The sequence below is a fragment of the Tachyglossus aculeatus genome, chromosome 23 (genome assembly GCF_015852505.1).
Source record: "Tachyglossus aculeatus isolate mTacAcu1 chromosome 23, mTacAcu1.pri, whole genome shotgun sequence".
Taxonomy (NCBI): domain Eukaryota; kingdom Metazoa; phylum Chordata; class Mammalia; order Monotremata; family Tachyglossidae; genus Tachyglossus; species Tachyglossus aculeatus.
The window spans coordinates 13064661-13087608 of record NC_052088.1 but is presented as its reverse complement, the minus strand read 5'-3'; the positions used below and the strand labels follow the sequence as shown (position 1 = coordinate 13087608).

At 43.8% G+C, this 22948-nt stretch overlaps 1 protein-coding gene and 1 non-coding gene across 2 annotated transcripts in view; one reads left to right on the top strand and one right to left on the bottom strand.

The window, feature by feature from the left end:
* The window catches only part of HMGCR (3-hydroxy-3-methylglutaryl-CoA reductase), a 41581-nt gene that overhangs the window by 12500 nt on the left and 6133 nt on the right, over nucleotides 1-22948 (top strand). Inside the window, exons 2-14 of the mRNA XM_038765594.1 lie at nucleotides 6479-6665; nucleotides 7082-7196; nucleotides 10058-10145; nucleotides 10383-10467; nucleotides 12394-12499; nucleotides 15779-15885; nucleotides 15990-16106; nucleotides 18158-18318; nucleotides 18491-18729; nucleotides 18842-19023; nucleotides 21107-21301; nucleotides 22173-22331; nucleotides 22467-22624. Coding sequence (XP_038621522.1) covers nucleotides 6501-6665; nucleotides 7082-7196; nucleotides 10058-10145; nucleotides 10383-10467; nucleotides 12394-12499; nucleotides 15779-15885; nucleotides 15990-16106; nucleotides 18158-18318; nucleotides 18491-18729; nucleotides 18842-19023; nucleotides 21107-21301; nucleotides 22173-22331; nucleotides 22467-22624 — 1877 coding nt within the window. The 5' untranslated portion in view covers nucleotides 6479-6500. The remainder of the gene's footprint in view (nucleotides 1-6478; nucleotides 6666-7081; nucleotides 7197-10057; nucleotides 10146-10382; nucleotides 10468-12393; nucleotides 12500-15778; nucleotides 15886-15989; nucleotides 16107-18157; nucleotides 18319-18490; nucleotides 18730-18841; nucleotides 19024-21106; nucleotides 21302-22172; nucleotides 22332-22466; nucleotides 22625-22948) is intronic.
* LOC119944849 lies at nucleotides 15419-15556 on the bottom strand. The gene has a single exon (XR_005455996.1). It is a non-coding gene; the product is annotated as a small nucleolar RNA SNORA7 (small nucleolar RNA).

Sequence of the window (22948 nt, the reverse complement as noted above, 5' to 3'; positions counted from 1 at the left end):
TTAACAGCAGAAAAATGGGAGTTACTCAGGACAAATGGGAGTTGCTCATGAGAACTGAGTCAAATAAAAACGAGGTGGTTTCATAATAACTGTAATAGTGGCAGCTTTGACCGCCCAGATATAAAACTTGATTACTCAGTTTGCACCAGCAGTGTGGGCAAGAACCTGCAAACTTTTGGGGGCTGGCTGTTTAAAGACATATCTTCCCCCTACTTTTTTCCCTAAATGCCTCACTGTTTGACATAACAGCCTTGAATGACCAATGTTGCCAAATTGGCCGTAATCAATGAAGGGTTATGGGAGAAGTAAGCAGTGAACTGTCTAATAATAATGATTCATTATCTGTGAAATACCTATGTACTAAGCACTGGGGTAGATACAGTCTAGGCAGATGGGGCACAGTCCCTGCCCCACAGGAAGCTCAAGGTCTAAGGAGTGGGAGAACAGGTGTTTAGTCCACTTTTTGCAAATGAGGAAATCGAGGCCCTGGGAAGTTGTGACTTGCCCAAGGTCACACAGCAGGCAAGTGGCAGAAGATTAGAATTGAGGTCTCCTGATTCCTAGGTCCGGGCTTTTTCCACCAGGCCGTGCTGCGTTTCCTCTTTTGTAATCAAGCGGGATTCCTGTAGCCACCGTTCACTAGTGCTAAAAATATGCCGAAATCGGTCCCATTCTTGTTTAGGATGACGCTATGTGAGGCCTAGAATCAGTCAGTGGTACTGAGTGGGCGTTTTCTGTGTGCGGAGGTCTGGACTAAGCACTTGGGAGAGTACAGTACAATAAAGTTGGTAGACACGATCCTTGCCTTCAAGGATCTTTACCATGTACTTGGTAAATTGCAGATTGGGGAAGTTTGGCAGAGTATAAGCATGTGTTTATTTGTGCTCTGGGGCGGGGCAAGTATCAAAGTGCGTAAGGGGTACGGGCCCAATTTATAGGTGACACGGAAGGGAGGGTGGATAGGGTGAGAGGAAGTGAGAGGTCAGTCAGGGAAGGATTTTGGAGGAAATATGATTTTAATAGGGCTTTGAAGATGGGGAGAGTCTGTGGAATATGAAGGGGAGAGGGGGAGGACTTGAATGAGAGGTCGGCAGCAAGAGAGACGAGATCAAGGTCCCATGTAGGTTGCTGGTAGAGGAGAGAAGTGTCAGGGCTGGATGTAGTGGGAGGGGGAAAAGCTGGTTGAGTGCCTTAAAGTCGATAGTAAGGTGTTGGTTTGCTCTGGAGATGGTTTGGCAACATTGGGGTTTTTTGAGGAGTGGGGAGATGTGCGGAGTAGCAGTTGGTTGGGGAGAATGATCCAGGAAGCAGGGTGAAATATGGACCCGAGTGGGGAGAGAAAGGAGGCAAGTAAATCAGCGAGGAGGCTGTTGCAGTAGTCATTGGGGTAGGATAAGTGACTGGATCAAGTTGGTAGCATTAGAAATTATTGAGCCACCAACTTCAAAAACAGATTTTGTTTTGTTCATCTATACAACATGCTGCTTCAGGCAGAATGACAGGGGATTACATCATACTGTTGCCTAAAACAGGAAGCAAGCACGATTTATACACATTAAGGATTAGAGTTCAACCTGGAAATGTGGTCTGCTTCAAATGCCATGCTGCACATCTTTTCTCCTAAAGAGACCCAGGGGCTAAAATGTAATAATAACAGTAATAATTAAGGCACTTGCTAAGTGCTTGCTATGTTTTCAAGCACCGTATTAAATTCTGGGGTAGAGATACAAGATAATCAAGTCCCCCATGGGGCTAACAGTCTAAGTAGGAGGGAGAACAGATGATGAATCTCCATTTTACAGATGAGGAAACTGAGGTATAGAGAAGTTAAGTGACTTACCCAAGGTCATGCAGCAGACATGAAGCAGAGCTGGGATTTGAATCGAGGTCCTCTGATTCCCATGCCTGTGCTCCTTCCACTAGGCCAAGCTGCTTCATAAAAATAATGGTAGTATCAAGCACTTAACTATGTGCAAAGCTCATAAATAAATCATCATAAATAAGCACATAAATAAAGTATCAGTAAATATGATTGATTGAAAGCTCTGCACTATGTTCTGGGGTAGATACAAGTTTATTAGGTCAGACACCATCTCCGTCCCATAGTCTAAGAATCGATCAATCAGTGGTCGCTTATTGAGTGCTTACTGTGTGCAGAGCACTGTACTAAGCACGTGGGAGAGTTCAGTCCAACAGGATTAGCAGGCATGTTCCCTGCTCGTAACAAATTTACAGTCTGGAGGAGGTAGGAGTAGGAAGCAGAGCAAGTATTGAATCTTTTATTTTAGAGATGCGGAAACTGAAGCATAGACACGTTAAGTGACTTGCCCAAGGACACACAGCAGGCAAGTCGCAGAGCTGGGAATTAGAACTCGGGTCCTCTGACTCACAGGCCTGTGCTCTTTCCAGTAGGCCACGTTGCTTCGTTTAAATTCCCAAAACCCAGACTTCCACCTACCTTGCCCTGCTCACTAGGGATACATCCTTTGCCTCTTCAGCCAAGGATACTGGAAACATATTTTAGAAAACCGTTCAGGAATACTCAGGTTGTACATAGAGCCCGATCCATGGAATTCCTACCAAAAAGTCTAGAAAAATGTAATACATTCTGGTTTTGCTGGTGTGTGCCCTCAGAATGGTTTTGCGCTGTCCTTGTATCCTCATAGAAAGCAGTTAATAGCATATTATTTAAACAGTCTTATTTTTTTGAAAAGTTTGCTGTTTTGAGGCCCATATTGACAATTTCAGCTAGGGTGTTGGTAATGATATACAGCGGTACTTTCGACAGAAATTTTTTCTCACTTCAGTTCCAAATCGCACGTAAAAGATGCAGGTGATACTCTAGGACGCTAGAATGCTTTTTCGAACATTTCCAGCTATTTGGGTTCCCGAAGATTTCCCCGATCTCTGTTCATCACGTTCTTTCCCTAACCTACTGCTTCTCTTTAAACACGTATCCTAGACTCCATCCTGATTGAACCAACTGGGAACCTACAAGACAAACAAGATATTAAATGGAGCATTTACTTACATCATTTTTGAAACCGCAGTTGTCTTCTGCTCCTCATGAGTTAATATAAAAATGATTTAAAAAAAACTTTATTATGCTGAGTCTCCAATAAAGCTGCAGGACCTGACTGAAAGAACCTGGGACTGGGTGAGGAGCTCTGGGTTCTGGTTCTGCCGCTGACCTGCTGAGTGAACCTGGGCGAATCAACCTCTCTGTCTCCTCATCTGTAAATAGGGAATAAGATACCTGTCCTCCCTACCCCTCTTAGATTGCAAATCACCGTGGGGCAGGGACTGTGTCTGAGTTGGTTATCTCGTAACTCCCGTAACGTTGTGAGCCTAGGACCAAAACCCAGGAAATCTTAATTCTGTCCGTTTTGGCATGCTGTATATAAGAATGAAAAAACAATGAAAAAAAGCATCACAGCAAAATAGCCACTAACGTGTGTGCACTGTTGTTCTTTTGCTACATGTAAACTTTATCTTGCTTCTTTAATACGACAGCTAGGAGGGATTGTGTGTTCTGGACAGCTTTTTCGTTATAGATATTCCATGATTATGATGGCATTTATTAAGCGCTTTCTATGTGCCAGTTCTAAGCACTGGGCTCAGGGCTCGTGTGGAGGATTAAAAATAGGGTTAGCAGTATATGTAAAATATTTACAATTTTTTGGGGGGATTTGTGGCTTTGGAACAAGATAAAATATTAAATCAATCAGATGTGGAGTTGGTTGTAAGTGGTGTTTATCATTTCTTACAAGCTGAGTGGATGGAGGCGGGGGCAAAGAAATGGGAGATAAATATGTACTTTTACGTTAGGCTTTTACTTTCAGGTACCGTATTAAGGAAAACTGGCACTTCTGCCGTGTGCAGGCCTATAACTGTTTCTTCTGACCCCTGCATAGGATTCTGTGGAGAAAGTTGTGCATCAATCAATCAATTGTATTTATTGAGCGCTTACTGTGTGCAGAGCACTGTACTAAGCTCTTGGGAAGTACAAGTTGGCAACATATAGAGACAGTCCCTACCCAACATTGGGCTCACAGTCTAAAAGGGGGAGACAGAGAACAAATCCAAACATACTAACAAAATAAAATAAATAGAATAGATATGTACTAGTAAAATAAATAAATAGAGTAATAAATATGTACAAACTTATATACATATATAATGCATTGTCAGAAGAGGTATGGCATGGCTGAATGGAAAGAGGCTGGGCATGGGAGTCAGAAGACCTGGATTCTAATCCTGGCCCTGCCGCTTGTCTGCTGTGTGACCTTGGGCAACTCATTTAATTTCTCTGTGCCTCAGTTTCCTCATTTGTAAAATGGGGATTCACTGCCTCTTCTATCACCTTCTTAGTCTGTGAGCCCCATGTGGGACAGGGACTATGTCCAACCTGATTAACTTGTATTCATTCAATCGTATTTATTGAGCGCTTACTGTGTGCGCTTAGAACACTGCTTGAGATATAGTTGTGCTTACCAAACACCATAATAATAAGAATGTTCTGTAATTCCCGAATTGCATTTTCCTACCAAATGTGCAGTAAATACACTTAATGGGAGATCTGAGTGTATAATAAAAATGGTCTTCAAAAATCCCATGAATTTATTTTGAAGGAGATTTAAATAATTAATAGTCCTTTGGAGAAGTCCAGTAGTTCATTAGAGAAGCAGTGAGGCCAAGAGGAAGGAACATGGGCTTGGGGAGTCAGAGGACCTGGGTTCTAATTCCAGCTCTACCATTTGTCTGCTTTATGACCCTGGACAAGTCACTTCATTTCTCTGTGCCTCAGTTCCCTCATCTGTACAGTGGGGATTAAGACTGTGAGCGCTGTGTAGGACAGGGAAAGTGTCCAACCTGATTATCACCCTGCCCCAGTGCTTTGTACAGTGTCTGATACATAGTAAGCACTTAATGTACCATTTTAAAAAATACCTCAGAAACATCTCAGGCTGTTTTTTTGAAGAGTGACTAGGCAGTAAAATCACTTGCATCTGCAACCTTAAGGTATTTGGAAGAACTAGTGAGAATTTTAAAAATAATAATCTGAAGTTGTAAACCACTTAGGCCCAAATTTGCTGAATTTTTTGTTTTATTTTAATCACAGTCCGCCCTTCAGAATTTGCTTAATGCTCATACATATTGCATTCTTGGTGTATATTAATATCACAACTCTTTTCAGTTCCTTGTAGAATCTAAGAATGGAAAATTTAGACTAAATGATTTTTTTTGTAGTAGGAATGCCAAAAGGTGAATTTTAGTAGAAGACTAAGGCAACCTTAAATGCAAAGCTAGGGGAATGATTTGTTAGGGCTAAAAATCCTAGTTGTCCTTTTAAATTGCTTTATATGTGGAAGAAAATATTGTACATTTGCTTGAAAATGGAGGAGAGTAAGGAAATGGTGACGTCTAAATTTGATATAGTGACTTCACTTGTAGTAGTAGTGAGGGAAGGAAAGAAATCATGCCAATTGGATGGAGAATGTCATTTAGACCATGGTGCTGTTTAGCAGAAATGGCCATCAGTACCGTGCTCGCTACCTATTAGGCACTGCATAGGTACGGTTGATTAGGACTGTTTTATAAAATTTCCCTTTCCTCCTGGTTTCCGCTTTAATTTTCTTCTTTCATGTCCTCACCTTAAACTGCCCAGGCAGGATGAAAGTGAAAGCATTTGATATTCATCCCCTCCCCGCACCTCAGCCTCACAGCACTTACATACATAGCCATAATTTATTTACTTCTCTCCTGCACCTTGTGGGCAGGGAATTTGTCTGTCTACTCTGTTATATTGTACTCTCCAAAGTAATCAATCAATGGTATTTACTGAGTGCTTATTGTGGGCAGAGCACTTAATAAGCGCTTGGGAGGGTACAATATAACAGAGTTGGTAGACATGTTCCCTGCCCACAACAAGCTCACAGTCTAGACATTAATATAAATACAGTGCTCTGCACTCAGTAAGCATTCAATAAATGCCATTGATTGCCTGAATGATCACCAATTCAGCCTGCAGAGGAGAAGTATTTCTGTCTGGGAGCTGGTTGTGTTAGCCTCATTGTTTTAGCTGCTCACCTCATTGTATGCCTCGGTTCTTACTTGCAGGTTCAAAAGGGTGAAGTCATCAGACAGCCTCTGAATTTTCAAGATTGATGGGAATGCTTTGGGGAGGGTTAGCAGATTTCTAATACAGTTACTCTTCCAATGCTCAATTTGTACTGTTAAAAAATGGCTGCTACTGATCGAGTTGAGTAAAATGAATTTGTCTTTCTGTTACATAAAGGAGCATTATTAGTTAGTATTCAGGGGTCTGTAGGTGCCTTACCTGATGATGAATCCAGAGCAAAGTCATGGAAAAGACAGAACCCAGCCCCTTAAGCATATAAAGTACTGTTTTTGGAAATATCTTTTTTTTCCCCAACAGTGTTTTGACCTGAGGGTTCTTATTTGGTGTATCTTCTAGGACAAGAGATCCAGAGCCCAAAATGTTGTCCAGACTCTTCCGGATGCATGGCCTCTTTGTGGCATCCCATCCTTGGGAGGTCATCGTGGGGACCGTAACATTTACCATCTGTATGATGTCCATGAACATGTTCACTGGTAACGATAAGATATGTGGCTGGAATTATGAATGTCCAAAGCTTGAAGAGGTAAGTTAGATGAGCGCGATAAGGATTTGTCAACTTTGTAAAAAGCCTACATTTGTTTAGACCTGACTTTTTAAAAATAGGATTATAATACTGTGCATAAAGGTACTAGGACCTTAAGATTTAGCTAACACTGTAGAAATAAATGGCATTTAAAGGAGGGGTGGGTGATGGTGAAAATATAAGGGAACAAGTAATATACTCACATTTTCTTGAGGGGTGTTACAAATACTTAACGAGGAGCAGTTCCTGGCTCACCGTAATTGTAGACTTCAAACTGAGTTCAGTTCAAACCCATAGAGGATTAATGAAATGGAGAGTCGCTGTTTTGACCCTTTTTTTGTAGTTCAGAAACTTGATCATGAAAAATGTCTGTTCGTTAACACATTTTAATATTTGTTTCTTTCCTCTACCCCCAGGAGGATGTTTTGAGTAGCGATATCATAATCTTGACCATCACACGTTGCATAGCAATCCTTTACATTTACTTCCAGTTCCAGAATCTAAGACAGCTTGGATCAAAATATATCTTGGGTAAGGGTTTCTAAATGCATTGTTCTTTACTTAATATCAGGTCATTACAGTTTTTGTTAAAAAGTGAGGTGCATAATAGTACACATTTTATCGTGGTCCTGTGGCTTATGAAAAAGCATGTAGAGAAACTGGAGAAAGCCACGAGCAATGAACATGAGGAGAAAATAGGTTTTTACAAAGAAAAGTAAAATAATTAGGGTTGGTTTACCCAGAGAAGAGAAAACAAAGGGGAGGATTTGATTTTCTTTCTGTAGGTGAAGGGTACAGACAAATTGCCCTCCATGTCCATTGAGGTCCAAACAAACAGGAGGATTGAATGTAAGGAAGAACCTATGGGCCCTCAGGGAGATTTTCAAGCAATTAAACAGGCTCCCAAGAGAGAGTGGAGTGTCTTCATCTCAAGTGATCATTTAAAAACTTTGCTGTGTGACCATGGGTAAGTCACATAACTTCTCTGGGTCTCAGTTCCCTCATCTGACCAAGGGGGATTAAGACCCCATTAAGATTAAGGGATTAAGACCATGAAGATTAAGACCATTAGCCCCATGTGGGACATGGACTGTGTCCAACCTGATTAGCAAGTGCTCAACAAATACCATGAAAAAGACTGGATAACCTCTGAATCAGGTGTTTGCTCATTTACACAATTTAGCACCTTGCAAAACTGTGATCCTATCTCTAAATGATTGAAAAATTAATCTTTTTCAAAGTTGGATCCCCAGTGAAACTACCTAGTTGTAGTTAAAGTACTTAAGTACTTCTGTGTTCTAAACACCATCCTCAGGCTTGGGGAAAAAAAATACAGTAGTGAGAATTCGACATCGTCTGTACCTTTACAGGGCTCCCAATCTAAGAATAGAGAGGGGAGAGGGAATTGGCAGCAGACACATAAGGAAAGATGAGACGATAAAGGCACAAAAGCAAAATAGAAGACAGGGAGAGTAATAAATAGAGAAAGAACAGTCAGTGTCCTTTGGCCACAGGAGTAGAGGTTCAGACTTCTCATGGCTCAGTCTTATGGCCACGGCCTTCCTGACATTCGAAAAGTTTCGTGGTGCTGGGACCATTGGAAAGACCCAAGGTGGGGTGGTTCTCTCCAAGGCTGCAGGCCTCAGCTTCACTGGTAAGGGAGAGGCTGGGGCCTCTCTCTGCTGCTGCTGCTAGTGATCTTTTATACTCTTCCAGGGCTGGAATAGGCATTTATGGGAAATCTTCATGGACTTTTCAGTGTATAGAGGCAGAGGAGCTCAAGGCATTCTCCTGGCCTAAAATCAATTTGAACAGAACACCACCATTAGGTTTGATTCTGTTGGATATTTTTTTTTTATTGTATTTGTTAAGCCTTTACTATGTGCCAGGCACTGAGGTAGATAGAACATAATCAGCCAATGTTCCACGTGAGGCTTGCAGTCTTAATTCCATTTTATCGATGAGGCAGCGGAGGCACAGAGAAGTTAAGTGATTTGCTCAAGGATACAGAGCAGACAAGTGGCAGAGCCGGGATTTGAACCCAGGTTGTTTTGACTCTTTGACCCGCGGTCTATTCACCTAGACCAGGTTGGTGTTAGAGGGCAGGATCATTTTTGTGGGCTCTCTCAATTTTGAGACTATTGGAAGTAGTAGGAAAACACTCTCCTTCTTTTCTCCAGTCACCCCAAAGAGCAAAAATGGTTGATGCCCAGAAATACTGGACGGGAGAAAGAATATAAGAAATGGGATGATTCGGATATCATTCTAGTGAGAGAAATAAGGGAGTGTGATGGTTTATCCACAGTAAGGCCAGTTGGAGGCACATGGGTCTTGGTAGTTTTGAGAGTATTTTTAACCAGGTAGGTAAGGTGATGGAGGTTGAAGAAGTGCTTAACGCAGTGCCTGGTATATAGTAAGTGCATAACAAATAACATAAGAAAAAAAAGGGATTGCTGACGAGACGTCCCTGGTGGCTGTGGGGAAAGGGAAAAAGTCCTGTGCAACGAACCCTCAGTAAATGCCCAGTTCGTCCATTGACTCAAATGTCTCTGGTCAGCAGGCCTGTGTAACCCCTGAATATTTGGAGAATGCTTTCAGGCCCTCCTGGTTGGCATCCTCCCTCATTGCAAGCACTGAAGCCCTGATGATTTCCCCTCATTTCATTTTAATTGCCAAAAAAAAAAAGTATTTTAACTATTGATGTTCACAAAATTAATTTCAGAACTAGAATCAATCAATGACCTTGGGAAAAATAAGATTTCAAACTTCAGAAAAATTAAAATGAATGAGTTGGGAGGTTGTTAACAATAAGTAAATAAAATTAGTTATTATAAGGGAAATAATCTCAATCCCATTGGTTGAAGTGGCTCAATTCATGGATAAATTGCTGACACCCTGGTAATATCGGGAGAAAATTGTATTTTCTGTAACCGCATTCAGATGACATGCATAAAAAGCTATTGAATAATTTCTCATAAGAGAAATGAGCAAGATGTTGCATTCAGTAACAGTTTGTGCTTGAGTTGTCAAACATCTTTTTAATCCAAATGGAAAAAACACCATGTTAACATTTTGGGTGAGAGAAAGATCAGAATTAATTGAATGATTCAGGCCAAAACTGGCCTTTTTTTGTCGCCTGAATTACATATAGACTTGGACAAAAACTATCCCTTTCACCAGTGTCCTAAGTCGTAAGTTAGTTAACAATCATTTTTCCTTGTTCGTTTCCTTGTTCTTTGTCAGAAATATTCATTACTACTTGCAAATCATTAAGTTCATATAGCAGTAGCTCTCTCCTTCCCATTAAAAAGGTAATAAAAGACCAAATGTTGCTGCTTTTGTACTTGTGAAATAAAAGAGCAGAATTTCAAATTTGTATTTGTCATTTTTAGGTATTGCTGGCCTATTCACAATCTTCTCAAGCTTTGTCTTCAGTACAGTAGTCATTCACTTTTTAGATAAAGAACTGACTGGCTTGAAGTAAGTACTTTAAGTCTTATGCCTACTTCCAAACGGTGAATTCATTTGCTTTACATTGACCGTATTTTTGTCTTGTCGTATGGATGCCAACTTGAGATCAGACTTTATCCAAATGATTTTGAATGTTCTGATTTAGAAAACATAACATATGTGAAACTGACTAATCTCATACTGTTTTAAATAGGCATGACTTTAATTTCATTATTACAGTACTCCTGTGATTATCTTGTTTTTCAGTGAAGCCCTACCTTTTTTTCTGCTCCTGATTGACTTATCCAGAGCTAGTGCATTAGCTAAGTTTGCCCTCAGTTCTAACTCACAGGTAAGAGTTGTTTATTGGATTCTTAACTTGTTTAGCTTTTCTCTTATTAAATGTAAACACAGTTTGTTTGAATTGATGGTATTTGTTGAGCACCTGCTATTTATAGAGCACCGCACTAAGCACTTAATTAAATCAACAGAAGTGGTAATCAGGCCCATTAGTAAAATAAGACATATGTTAGCCTCAAATTTCTGGCTTGGGAAAACTGGAAAACAAGTCAGAATTGAAGTAGATTATTGAAAGCCAAAAGACTTGTCAGGTGAGACTACCTTAGGATGGAATTATTGAGCCCTTTGAGGGCCAGGGATCATTCCTACCTGTGTATTCTTTTCCTGTGCTTAGTACAGTGCTCTGTACATAGTAAGTGCATAATAAATACTATTACTACAAGATTTGGAATCTTTCTGTATGCTTTACAAGGAAAGATTAATGAGTGATCAGTGGGGTTGAATGAGTAGTTGAGGTGTTCACATTGGGTTCACTCACTGGTTCTCACCAAAGCATGCGATATGGAATATGTGGGATGGGCTTAGATTCAAAAAGGGCTAGAAGCTTTCTTTGGATTCACACTCAGCCTAGACACTCAAAGGACAGCAAAAAGGGTGAACTGTCTCCGTTTCCTGCACCCCCCTCCTTTTTTCAGTGGTGTTTTTGTTACTTGTCCCAACCATCGAATCAGTTAGAACCATGAAAAATGGCAAAGCACCTAGGCGTGATGGTACGCCCACTCACTCTACAAGCACGGTGGGGACACTCTGCTTCAATACTTACACAAGTTCTTTTTCAGCATATGGAATCCCAAGGCGATACCACAGAATCTCCCAAAAAGTTTTCAAGAAGAAAGGCGAAAGATCAGATTGTAGCAATTACAGAGGCATCTCCTTGTTCTCCTTTGCTGGCAAGCTCCTAGTCAGACTACTCCTGTTGATCAGCTGCCAAGGAATATCTTGGAAGGAATGCTCCCATAATCACAGTGTGGCTGCGGATCACAGCACGGTAGAGCAGTCCTGAGCTCTGAGGGTGTCGGACAGCAGAGAAGTGCAGGGAGTAACCCCAAGACCTCTATACGATTTTCATAGGCATTTGATCCCCTTAGTAGATTTGCCTTCTGGAAGTTATTTTACCTATTTGGCCACCCTGAAAAGTTTCTGAGACTGCTTCATGGCCGCCTACGTCGGAGCTGGAGGTGCTCCGTCTGATCCATTCCCCGTCGGCCAGTGGGGGTAACCTCCCCAGCGCTTAGAACAGTGCTTTGCACATAGTAAGTGCTTAATAAATGCCATCATTATTATTATTATTTAGCAGGGATTTTGAGCGGACCCAGTCCTGTTCAGTTGATTCTGTGCAGGCGTGGGGCTGGGAGGTGTAGGTATCAGAATCCTCTTCTTGCTCCCCTGGAAAAAACCCTTCCAGCTTAGCTTCAAGCATCATCCAGAGTCCTAGTCACAATCATTTAAATAACTGTTTGCAGATGTTGGCCTCAGAGACACACACTGAAGAGGTCATGATGATGATTGTAAGCTGTTTCACAGAATCAGCTCAGTCAGCCAGTCAGTTGTATTTACTGAGCACTTACCGTGTGCAGAGCACTGTACTAAGCACTTGGGAAAGTACAATACAACAATTACGACAATCTAGCAATATAGCATCATGGACTGACGAGCCTGCCCCAGGGAAGCCGTACACGCAACCCGATCTATATACGGACAACACAAAGCTAAATGATGTCACCTGGGCAGGGCAGTGACCAAAGATGCCACAGTAGACCAGATGTGGTCAGAGAGCCCTGGCCAAACAGCAACGTCTTCTGGAAGCAGTGAGGGCAAGATGGTGTATGAATTGTGTAGTAGATGATGAAGAGTTCACTTTTTCTTTTTGCTTATCCTGATGCGGACTGATTTTTTTGGTTTTTTTTTTTTATTTTAGGATGAAGTAAGAGAAAACATAGCCCGAGGAATGGCCATTCTAGGCCCTACATTCACCCTTGATGCTGTTGTTGAATGCCTGGTTATTGGGGTTGGAACTATGTCAGGTCGGTATCAGGTTTTCCTTGCTTACCTTGAGTGATCACAATTCATAGGGTTGTGGTGGCTCGGTGCTTCCGGTCATTTGGCTTGGCTAAGAAGGGAATTGGAATTTGTAGAATGTATGTACAAAGTTGTGTACCACTTCAAGTTTTAACCTCCCGAGATGTTTGCAACCTGATTCTGTCATGTTCTACCTAGGGAGGCTCCTCAAAACCATGTTCGCTGAAAGTTACTCAGGGCCAGGGTTACAAGTACAATCTCTGCAGTCATTCCATAGATTTAGTAATTTAGAAATTTAGAAATCTAAACAGCCCAGAAAAGAGGGCTGTTACAGTTGAAGGCCAGCGGTTTGAACTTTAAGAAGTAAAAACCTATTGAGAAATGCTTTCGTATGCTTGGCTGAGGTTCCATTTGTTGTATACGTCAGATTGACCAAAGTTGTTATAAAATTCTTTTAAGCTTTATAAATCAGTAAAAACTTTTTTGTAGCCTGCCCCACTGAAGTTTTTAGGGTGAGAGTTGGGTGAAGATTTTGCAATCTGCCTCCAAGATTTTCACTTCTGAGAGGTTGACCTGCCTAGGTCCACCATGCAGGAATGGGTCTTTTTTTTTTTTTTTTCTTCTGTTTATCATTGAGATTAAATCTTGGGGTGAGCCCAAGTAGCCTCTTGTTGTTAGGCTGCTGCCATCCACTCTTTGTAAACTTACATCACAGGGCACTGCAGAAGGCACTTTTCTGCATCGTAGAAGTTTATGTAGTAGAAGACCAAGCATGCTTTTTTTTCCCGCTTTTATTGACGTTTCTTTTTAAAAACATCATGTGTAAAAGTGCTCAGCATAGTAGTAGTAAAAGCATTTGAGTATCGGCTGCAATGCACTATACCGAGCACTTGGGAAAGTAGAAGCAGGAGTCCTGTTCCCTGTCCCCAAGGAGCTTATGCTCTAGCAGGGGAGGCAGACATGAAAATGATTATGAAAGGAATGATCAAAACAAGTTGACTTTATGACTATACATATACATAAGTCCTGAGGGAGGCTAGGTATATGTGTGTGTTGATGTTACTCCAGGTGTTGGAAGATAACTGGAGGATGGCTGGGTCCTTCACTTCTTTCTATTGATTGTGAAGTGGGAGGTGATTTGGGAACAGAGGTGGGAGGAGGAATGAAAGGGGCTACAGGAGCTGGACTAGAGTAGAGTATATGAGAGTTTGGGAAAAGTAGGGAAATTCTGGGAGGAAACCAAAGGTGGACCTTCCTAATAGGATGCAAGAAGTGCCAGGAAAGCAGCAAAGGATTTTTCAGTTGGAGTTCTGAAAGGTGGGAAAGGCACATCATTGGCTTTTGGACTGGTTGGAAGAGAAACCAGTTAAAAGATAAGTCACAGTGATCCAGGTGGGAGGTAATCTCCAGGGATTGCATTAAAAGGATGTTCTCCGGAAGGAAGCAGGAGGATTTTACAACCAGAAGGAGGAAATGACATTGGCACCTCCCTTTGCAACAGTGATGTTTTGTAACAAATGATAGGGATCATGAGATGAGCCATTTGATCTTTATTATAGTAATTAACCATGAGGTGGTGAAGGGCTATTTAATCATTTCGAAAAGCGAGAAAGACTTCTGGGTTTAGAGAGAAGTGGGTAGCTGTACAGTAGACAGAACTGTTAGCAAAGCAGTGATGTTTTAAGAAATCTGCTGACCTCATCTTATATGCAAAATGTCGGCTGGGAGGAAGTATCGGAGAAAAGAGCACTTCTGAAATCACTCCTAAATCGCCTCAGCGAAGCTCTGTTTCATTCCGTTTATGGCTTTTATGAAAGACACCTGCTTTGGAAGCAGAAGTTCCAGTGTTCTTTAAAGGCTTGATTTACATGTCATGTAACACAAACAAATATTTAAGTTTTGAGTGGTGGTGTCCCCCTTACGGGCATTTGAAATCTTTAAGTGTATCTTAGCATTAGGCACAAATTTTCTTTGGATTTTGAACTGCCAAATAACAAACCTGTGAAACGATCGGATGGATTATACTTTTGGTATTGACTTTAGCTGCCTGATAAGTACGTAACATTGCTTTCCAAACTGTTCGTGATCAAATCAAAACCAGCCAAAAGTTAAGAGCTATTAAGGAAGCTGCGGATGGTATATTGAAAGTCAACTTCGCCTCTGTTGGAGTGTCTGAATTGACCATCTGATATTTTACTCCAGTGCGTAGTACAGGGCTTGCTAATTGTGTCCTTAATTAACGACACCATTAAGCTATGCTTTTATCAGATTGTCAGACCTCTTTTCACCATAGGGTAGCCCGCCCAGTGGCTCCGGACACAGCTAAGGGAAGCAGCCGTGTCCGTTGGCTATCTCCAACCATTCTGCCCTAGTCAGGGTTTCATTTTTGGTTTGTACACCTGCAGCTGGAGCCCCATGTCCGACGGCTGGGGTCACCCTTCTCCGGAGCCTCCCGGAGAATGTGGAGGTGTTTCCCTGGACCCGTGGGGAAGCTTCCCGGTTCCAAGATCACGGGTACCGGTCAAACAGGCTCAACAAAGAATTATACTTCGGCACTCTGACCTAGAAACGATGGAGGATCTGCTGGGTCATGAGGGCGTGAGGACGGCTTAGCCGTGGCTTCCAGAATTACGTTTCTATTGCTCTCCAAAGTTTGGCGCTGCAGGTTTGCCCCATTCTGCCTTTACCCAGGGGTTGTCTTGTCTTATGCCGTCAAGTCATCTCTGATCCATAGCGACTCCATGGACACATCGCTCCCAGACCACCCCAACCTCCATCTGCAATCATTCTGGCAGTGTATCCATAGAGTTTTCTTGATTAAAAATGCAGAAGTGGTTCCCCATTACCTTCTTCCGTACAGTAAACTTAAGTCTCCGCTCTTGACTCTCTCCCATACCGCTGCTGCCCAGCACTGGGGAGTTTTGACTTGTAGCAGATTGCCTTCCACTCGCTAGCCACTGCCCAAGCAAGCAATGGAAAGGTTACATCTCTGCTTGACTCTCCCTCCTGTAGCCGAGACCGGTAGAGTACTGGAAACTCTCCAGGTGCGATCTGGAGAGGGGGACCCAGATGTTAGAGTCGTCTTAAATTTGGCTGAGAAGAGATAAAACAATTGCAGTGTTCAAGAGCTCCGTCTGTATGAATGTTTGTGAACAAGAAAAAATTCGAGTTATATAGTGATTTACTAATTTAAGTGATTTACTAATCACTTAAAAATTGTTTTGTTAGTGTAAGGGGAGGTATGTTGTCTTGCTAACTGGAAACATCTTTTTCCCCGTCATTAGGTGTCCGACAACTGGAAATAATGTGCTGCTTTGGTTGCATGTCTGTTCTCGCCAACTACTTTGTCTTCATGACTTTCTTTCCCGCTTGTGTATCCTTGGTTCTAGAGGTAAGGGTTGTGCCGGTGGTTTCGGCCATGTTTCCCACATCTTTTCTTGTTAGTCCTGTTAGTACAGCTCTTTAAGTCTAACACAACCTGTGGTCTTTGTGTAGCTCTCTCGGGAGAGTCGCGAGGGCCGTCCCATCTGGCAGCTGAGTCATTTTGCCCGTGTTTTAGAGGAAGAAGAAAATAAGCCAAATCCTGTTACTCAGCGGGTCAAAATGATAATGGTAAGTTTGTTTGGACCAACTCACCCATTGTCTTAACACCCCTCAACTTTTCCATTTCTTCTTTTTGCTTTTTGCCCCTCCCCTTCCCTCTCTGTAATCTTTCACCCTTGCCCTCACTTCCTTACCCTTCTAATGCCCGTCTCCCCGCTCTCCTCACTCTTTCCTGTATTCGCTTACCTTATTTCTTTGACCCACCGTGTTGGCCTAGATACCAGCCTTCCTTTTACGATGGTGTATTCACATCATTGGGGTTGGTCTTCTCCATTCCATACTGAGCTGGGACAGCACGAAGAGGAAGGTTTGGGCAATTGCTCCCAAGTCCTTCTGTCCACCCCCCCTCTGCCCTCCCAACATTACTGTACATTTTAACTGCACTGTTCTATCCTCATTTATGATGTCTCAGTTTGGGTGTGTTAGAAACTATGCTTTTTTGCACCCTTTTTTAAGGCTGGTGCGTTTTTGAAAGAGTAAAATTCTTCCTTGCTCCTTGCTGCCTTGGACTATAACAAAGCCAGCTGGCAGCTTGAGATGATGGACCTGGGTACCTCCTACCATCATCATCATCATCAATCGTATTTATTGAGCGCTTACTATGTGCAGAGCACTGTACTAAGCGCTTGGGAAGTCCAAATTGGCAACATATAGAGACAGTCCCTACCCAACAGTGGGCTCACAGGCTAAAAGGGGGAGACAGAGAACAAAACCAAACATACTAACAAAATAAAATAAATAGAATAGACATGTACAAGTAAAATAAATAAATAAATAGAGTAATAAATATGTACAAACATATATACATACACATATATATACATATATATATATACATATACATATATACATGTATATATACATATACATGTGTATATATATATATATATGTATATACATACATATATATACATATATACACCACTACATATACATATATACTACCACTATCTTCTCCACTTTTATCTCACAGTCAACACATCAGAATAAGAGGCCCAAGAATGCCTCTTATTCCGCAGTGGGGAAGCAGTGTGGTCTAGTGGATAGAGCACGGTCCTGGGAGTCATAAGGACCTGTGTTCTAATCCTGGCTCTACCACTTGTCTGCTGAGACTTTGAGCAAGTCACTTAACTGCTCTGTGCCTGTTAGCTCATCTATAAAATGGGAATTAAAACTGAGCCCCATGTGGGACAGGGATGATGTCCAATCCAACTTGACTGTATCCACCCCAGTACAGTGCCTGGCACGTAATAAGTGCTTAACAAATACCACAATTATTAATGACTAAGAAGGCTGTAAATGAGTATTAGTGAAGAAGTTCCATTGCCTAAAATGTTTATTTGCCCTGAAGAGGTGTTGGGACAGGAGGAAGAGGAGCAGAGAGGAATTGAGGGGTTGGAGGAGAGACTGAAGACCACTCCTTTAGGTGGAAGAAACTTACCAAGATATGCACATCAGCCAAAAACTCAATAGCCCTTTTTCTGAAGATGAGATCGGAGCAACTAAGTCCAGAGAGTACCAGCCTTTGTGGGTCTTGGGGTTCCCAAAGCCCAACCTCGTAGCTAGGGCCGCACTCTAAGGCCCAAGGGGCCCAGACTCTCCAAGGCAAATCCCGTCACTCATAGAAGGAATTTGAATTCCACTTGGGAGGAGGAAGAAGTCTTCATTAAGTGCTTACTATATGCGGAGTACTGTACTATGCACTGGCAAAGAATACATGGGTGGAAAACAGACCCTAGGGTCCCTAGCCCTCAGGGAGTTCACAATCTGTGAATAAAAAGTGGTGAGGGGACTGGAGGCAAGACAAGATAAGAACACTAAAAACACCAACAAATTCATACACATTGCCGCGTGTGTTGCAGTGCTGTGACTGCCTTTGTTTACCAAATCACATTTTCCAAAGCCCTAGTGGAAGCGAGTGACTGAGAAATAATCCTGTGTCTCCAGCAGTAACAGGGTCCTGTCTTGTGCTTATCACAATATTGTTCTGATTTTTTTAAATGCCATTATTTTACCTGATAAGTTATTCAGATTGATTTTATTTCTGCTTTTTTCTTTAGTCCTTAGGTCTGGTTCTTGTTCATGCCCACAGTCGCTGGATAGCAGACCCTTCTTCTCAAAACAATACTGTAGAAAATTCTAAAGTTTCTTTAGGATTGGATGAAAGTCTTTCAAAAAGAATCGAGCCCAGTGTGTCTCTCTGGCAGTTTTATCTGTCCAAGTAAGTTAAACATTTGCTTCCTCTGATCAGTCTTCTTCAAATACTGTCTCTTTTTTATTTTTATTTTTTTGAAGTTGATTTCTTCTTTTTAATGGACCAATTATCACGCCAGACTTGCATTTTACACTGTGAATGTGGGTAGCCTTTAAATCACCATCTTAATTCCATTTAGAATGGTCAGCATGGATATTGAGCAAGTAATCACCCTGGGTTTAGCCCTGCTCCTGGCCGTCAAGTACATCTTCTTCGAACAGACGGAGACGGAATCCACCCTCTCGTTAAAGAACCCCATGACATCTCCCGTGGTGACCCACAAGAGGGTTTCAGAAAACTGCTGCAGACGCGAGTCAAGACTGGTCCGAAACCACCAGAAAGAGAAAGTGGAAGAGTCGACTTTCATAACTAAGGAAGGTAGAGGTGATCTTGACTTTTCTCACCTTTCTGAAGGTGCTCTAGACAGTAGGTCAGAGGTGGGCTCCTGTCATCTAAAACCTTTTTTTCTCTTTTAAATCTCTCCAACCAGTTGAGGTTATAAAGCCATTCCCGGTAGAAACCGAACCCTCAGGCCGGGCCACATTTGTGGTGGGTAACTCTTCCCTTCTGGAAATATCTCCAACCCTCCCAGAGAAAAACAAACCTGAAATTGAGTTACCCAGTGAACCTCGTCCAAATGAAGAATGCCTAGAGATACTCAGTAACACGGAGGTAAGGCTAAAGGTCCCGTGGGGATTGGGAATTTTGCTCATGATAGCAAGAGGGAACACAGTGCTTAAGTTGGTGTTTAGCAGCCGGGTGCCCCTTTCTCTCCTTGCCCTTTGTATGAGCGTCACGCCAGTGTGGCCACCTGAACCTGGCCCCTTTGGGAGGAATGTCACCTTGTCTAGGCGCCACTGTTCCAGAGACTCTTCTTGTCCCGCATGTGTATGTGCAATGACATTCCCTCTCCTCACGCTCCCTACCTATTCCTAAAGATAGATGTTCCCCGGTCTCCACCGTCTGTCCATAAATTGGGAACGTGCTCATGCGTCACCATCTGGGATCGCCCCCTTCTTCTTACTGCCGACCGTCTGAGTAACCAGTTTTTGACCAGCTGGTATGCAGGACAAATTCTGAGTCCCTCTGTATCTATCGTAGGTGCTTCCAGAGGTCCAGGTAGGGATTGGAGGCAGGGCTAGGGTGGTCCCAGAACACCACATGGTCCTAGACCCTGGTCCAGAAACCCCCAGGTGAAGGATCCTTGCCCTTGTATCCCTCTCTCCCCCCCCCAACCCCCTCCCTTCCAAACTTGAGAGAGTTTGAGGTCCAGACAGAGCTGTGACCTGAGCTGTTGGAGGACCGTAAAGCACCTTGTGGGCAGGAACTTTGCAAGTGGTCGGTCCAGTGCCCCACACCCAGTGGGTGCTCAGTAAATGCTGCCAGTACTCCTGGAGCGTGACTCTGGCTCCCCGGGGGTTGCTCTGGACACCTAAGGACGGGTGAGGGTCAGCACCAGTGTGAGGAGCCTTTCCAACCTGCCAGTCCTGTTAGACATCTGGGAAAATTGCCTGCGTCTTCTGCCACAGGGGATGAGACTGTTAGCTCAGTGCAAACCCCAGCCCCTGCTGCTTCAGATGGGGTTGTCCCGTCGTGTCTAGCGCTGGCCACGTTGGTGGGGCTGAAACAGAGCCTATTCCTCAGCCTCCTCACTGACCTCCCTGCCCCTGGCCCCTTCGTTTTCCCACCTGGATCATTTTTCTAAAACCGTGTTTTATACGCAACACCCCACCCCTCAAAATCCTCCAGTGGTTGCTCATTCCTCCCTGCCTCCTCATCTTCAGCTTTAAGGCCCTCAATCAGCTCTCTTCCCTTCCCTCCTTCTCCCTCCCCGACTGCAACCCAGCCTGCACACTGTGAGGAGCAGTGAGTAGGCCGGCATTAGAGGCGCGCGCTCCTCTCTCTCACCACTGCCCTATTGTTCTTACCCTCCCTCTTCACATCCGGCAGATCACTACTCTTCTCATCTTCAAATCCCTACTAAAATCATGTCTCCTCCAGGAAGCCTTTCCTGACTGCTCTCATCTTCTCGCCCTGTTTCCCCTCCTGATCAATCAGTGGTCTTTATTGAGCGCTATACTAAACACTCGGGAGAGTACAATCTAACAGAGTCGGTAGACATAATAATAATAGTATTTAAGCGCTTACTATGTGCCAAACACTGTTCTAAGCGCCTGGCGGGGGGGATACAAGGTAACCAGGTTGTCCCACATGGGGCTCACAGTCTTAATCCCCATTTTACAGATGAAGTAACTGAGGCGCAGAGAAGTTAAGTGACTTGCCCAAAGTCTTGCAGCTAAGTGGCAGAGCCAGGATTAGAACCCATGACCTCTGACTCCCAAGCCCGGGCTCTTTCTACTGAACCATGCCGCTGCTTTTAGTATATGCTCTACCCAGAGTTAAGTGCTCAGTAAATACCACTGATTGATTGATAGCCAAGCTCCCAGTTGAGGGCTCTGAACATCCTGATTGTGAGCTGAGAGATGCAGGAGGTGTCTGCCTCTTGGGGCTAGGCTGCAAGTTTCCCCTGAATTTGGATGGAAATGTTTTTGTTCGTAATAAGTGCCTTCACTATTAAGCAAATATTAATCCACTGGTGGAAAAGCTGTTCCAGTTTTGAGAAGTAATCTGTTAACCTCCAAGTTATTTCTCACTAAAATAGATCGTGTCTTGCTCAAGAAAATATAAAGAAAAGGGCTTTTTAGCACAGGGGGCAGGCCCGTAATCCCCTCTTACTTTATTTCTTCCTCCATAGAAAGGAGCAAAATTCCTCAGCGACGCGGAGATAATCCGTCTGGTCAACGCCAAGCACATCCCGGCTTACAAACTGGAAACCCTGATGGAAACCCACGAGCGGGGCGTGTCCATTCGCCGACAGATGCTGTCCACGAAGCTTCCGGAGCCCGCGTCTCTCCAGTACCTGCCGTACAGGGACTATAACTACTCCTTGGTAAGTTAACGAGCCATCCGCCCAATGTGCCGGGTCTGCATTTTAATCTTACAGTCCCGTTGACTGCTCTTGAAATGTTCCTGTTTCGCCTTCTCTCTCTTGCGGTATGGTTTTAATTCTCCCTGTTACTGAAGTTCTTCCGGGCTGCTGCGGGCGGTGATACTGTGGGGGCTGCCGCAGTTGGTCCTCTTCTCTTGCTCAACACGATTCAGGCTCTGCACACAGTAAGCACTCACTAAATACCATCTATGATTCATTCAATCGGATTTATTGAGCGCTTACTGTGTGCAGAGCAGTGTACTAAGCGCTTGGGAAGTACAAGTTGGCAACATATAGAGATGGTCCCTACCCGACAGCGGGGAAATCTACATTTCCAGCCCTGATCTTCCTTCCTCTCTCCAGTCTCGCATCTCCTCCTGCCTTCAGGACATCCCTACTTGGATGCCCTGCCGACACCTCAAATTTAACATGTCCGAAACAGAACTCCTTATCTTCTTACCCAGACCCTGCCCTCACGCTGACTTTCCCATCACTTTAGATGATTCAAATCCCGGCTCCGGCCGATTGTCAGCTGTGTGACTTTGGGCAAGTCACTTCACTTCTCTGGGCCTCCGTTCCCTCATCTGTAGACTGTGAGCCCCCCGTGGGACAGTGCTCTGCACACAGTAAGCGCTCAATAAATACGATTGAATGAATGAATGAACCTGATCACCTTGTAACCTCCCCAGCGCTTAGAACAGTGCACATAGTAAGCGCTTAATAAATGCCATTATTATTATGATGAAATCACACCCAGGCCACTACTGTTACACGGCGTCTCTTTCGTGGATGACTAGAGTTTCTTCTTACCCAACTTTGCATTTGCTCTTAGGTAATGGGAGCTTGTTGCGAAAACGTCATTGGCTATATGCCCATCCCCGTCGGAGTGGCAGGGCCCCTCTCTCTGGATGGCAAAGAATTTCAGGTGCCAATGGCAACGACAGAAGGCTGCCTCGTGGCCAGCACCAACAGAGGATGCAGAGCGATTGGTGTAAGTAACCCGTGGAGGGGACAGGAGTGGCATTTGGGCTGGATTTGGATTCCAGCCGGGGAGGAGCGGGGAATGGAAGCACGTCCCCCGTCTTCCCCTGTGACCTAACTCTGTTTCCGCTGTGTTGGGACCTAGCTGGGCGGGGGAGCGAAGAGCCGGGTGCTGGCGGACGGAATGACCCGAGGCCCCGTCGTGAGACTGCCCGGCGCCTGTGAGGCCGCGGAGGTCAAGGCGTGGCTGGAGGGCGCCGAAGGATTCCGAATCATGAAGGAGGAATTCGACAGCACGAGCAGGTGGGTGGATAGGAGTGGGCCCTGTGCGGCGCGCTCCCCTTTTCAGCTGATAGCCCACCCCCCCACGCTCAGAAAGAAGCAGATTCCAGGGATCGGCAGGAGAGTCCCAGGAAGGTCCGGGTGTTACAGAGCTGGGAACGGTTCTAGTGGAAGGGCTAGCTAGGAAAATTCTCTCTGTGGGTTATGACTTTTCCCACCTGGAAACCAGAGTTGTCCCCAGAAACATGGTAGAGTACATCAGACCCCAACAGGAACCTGATTTGTGCCTTTTGATGGGCCCGCTTGGCCCTTTTTATGTGACACCTGTACTACCGCACAGTCATT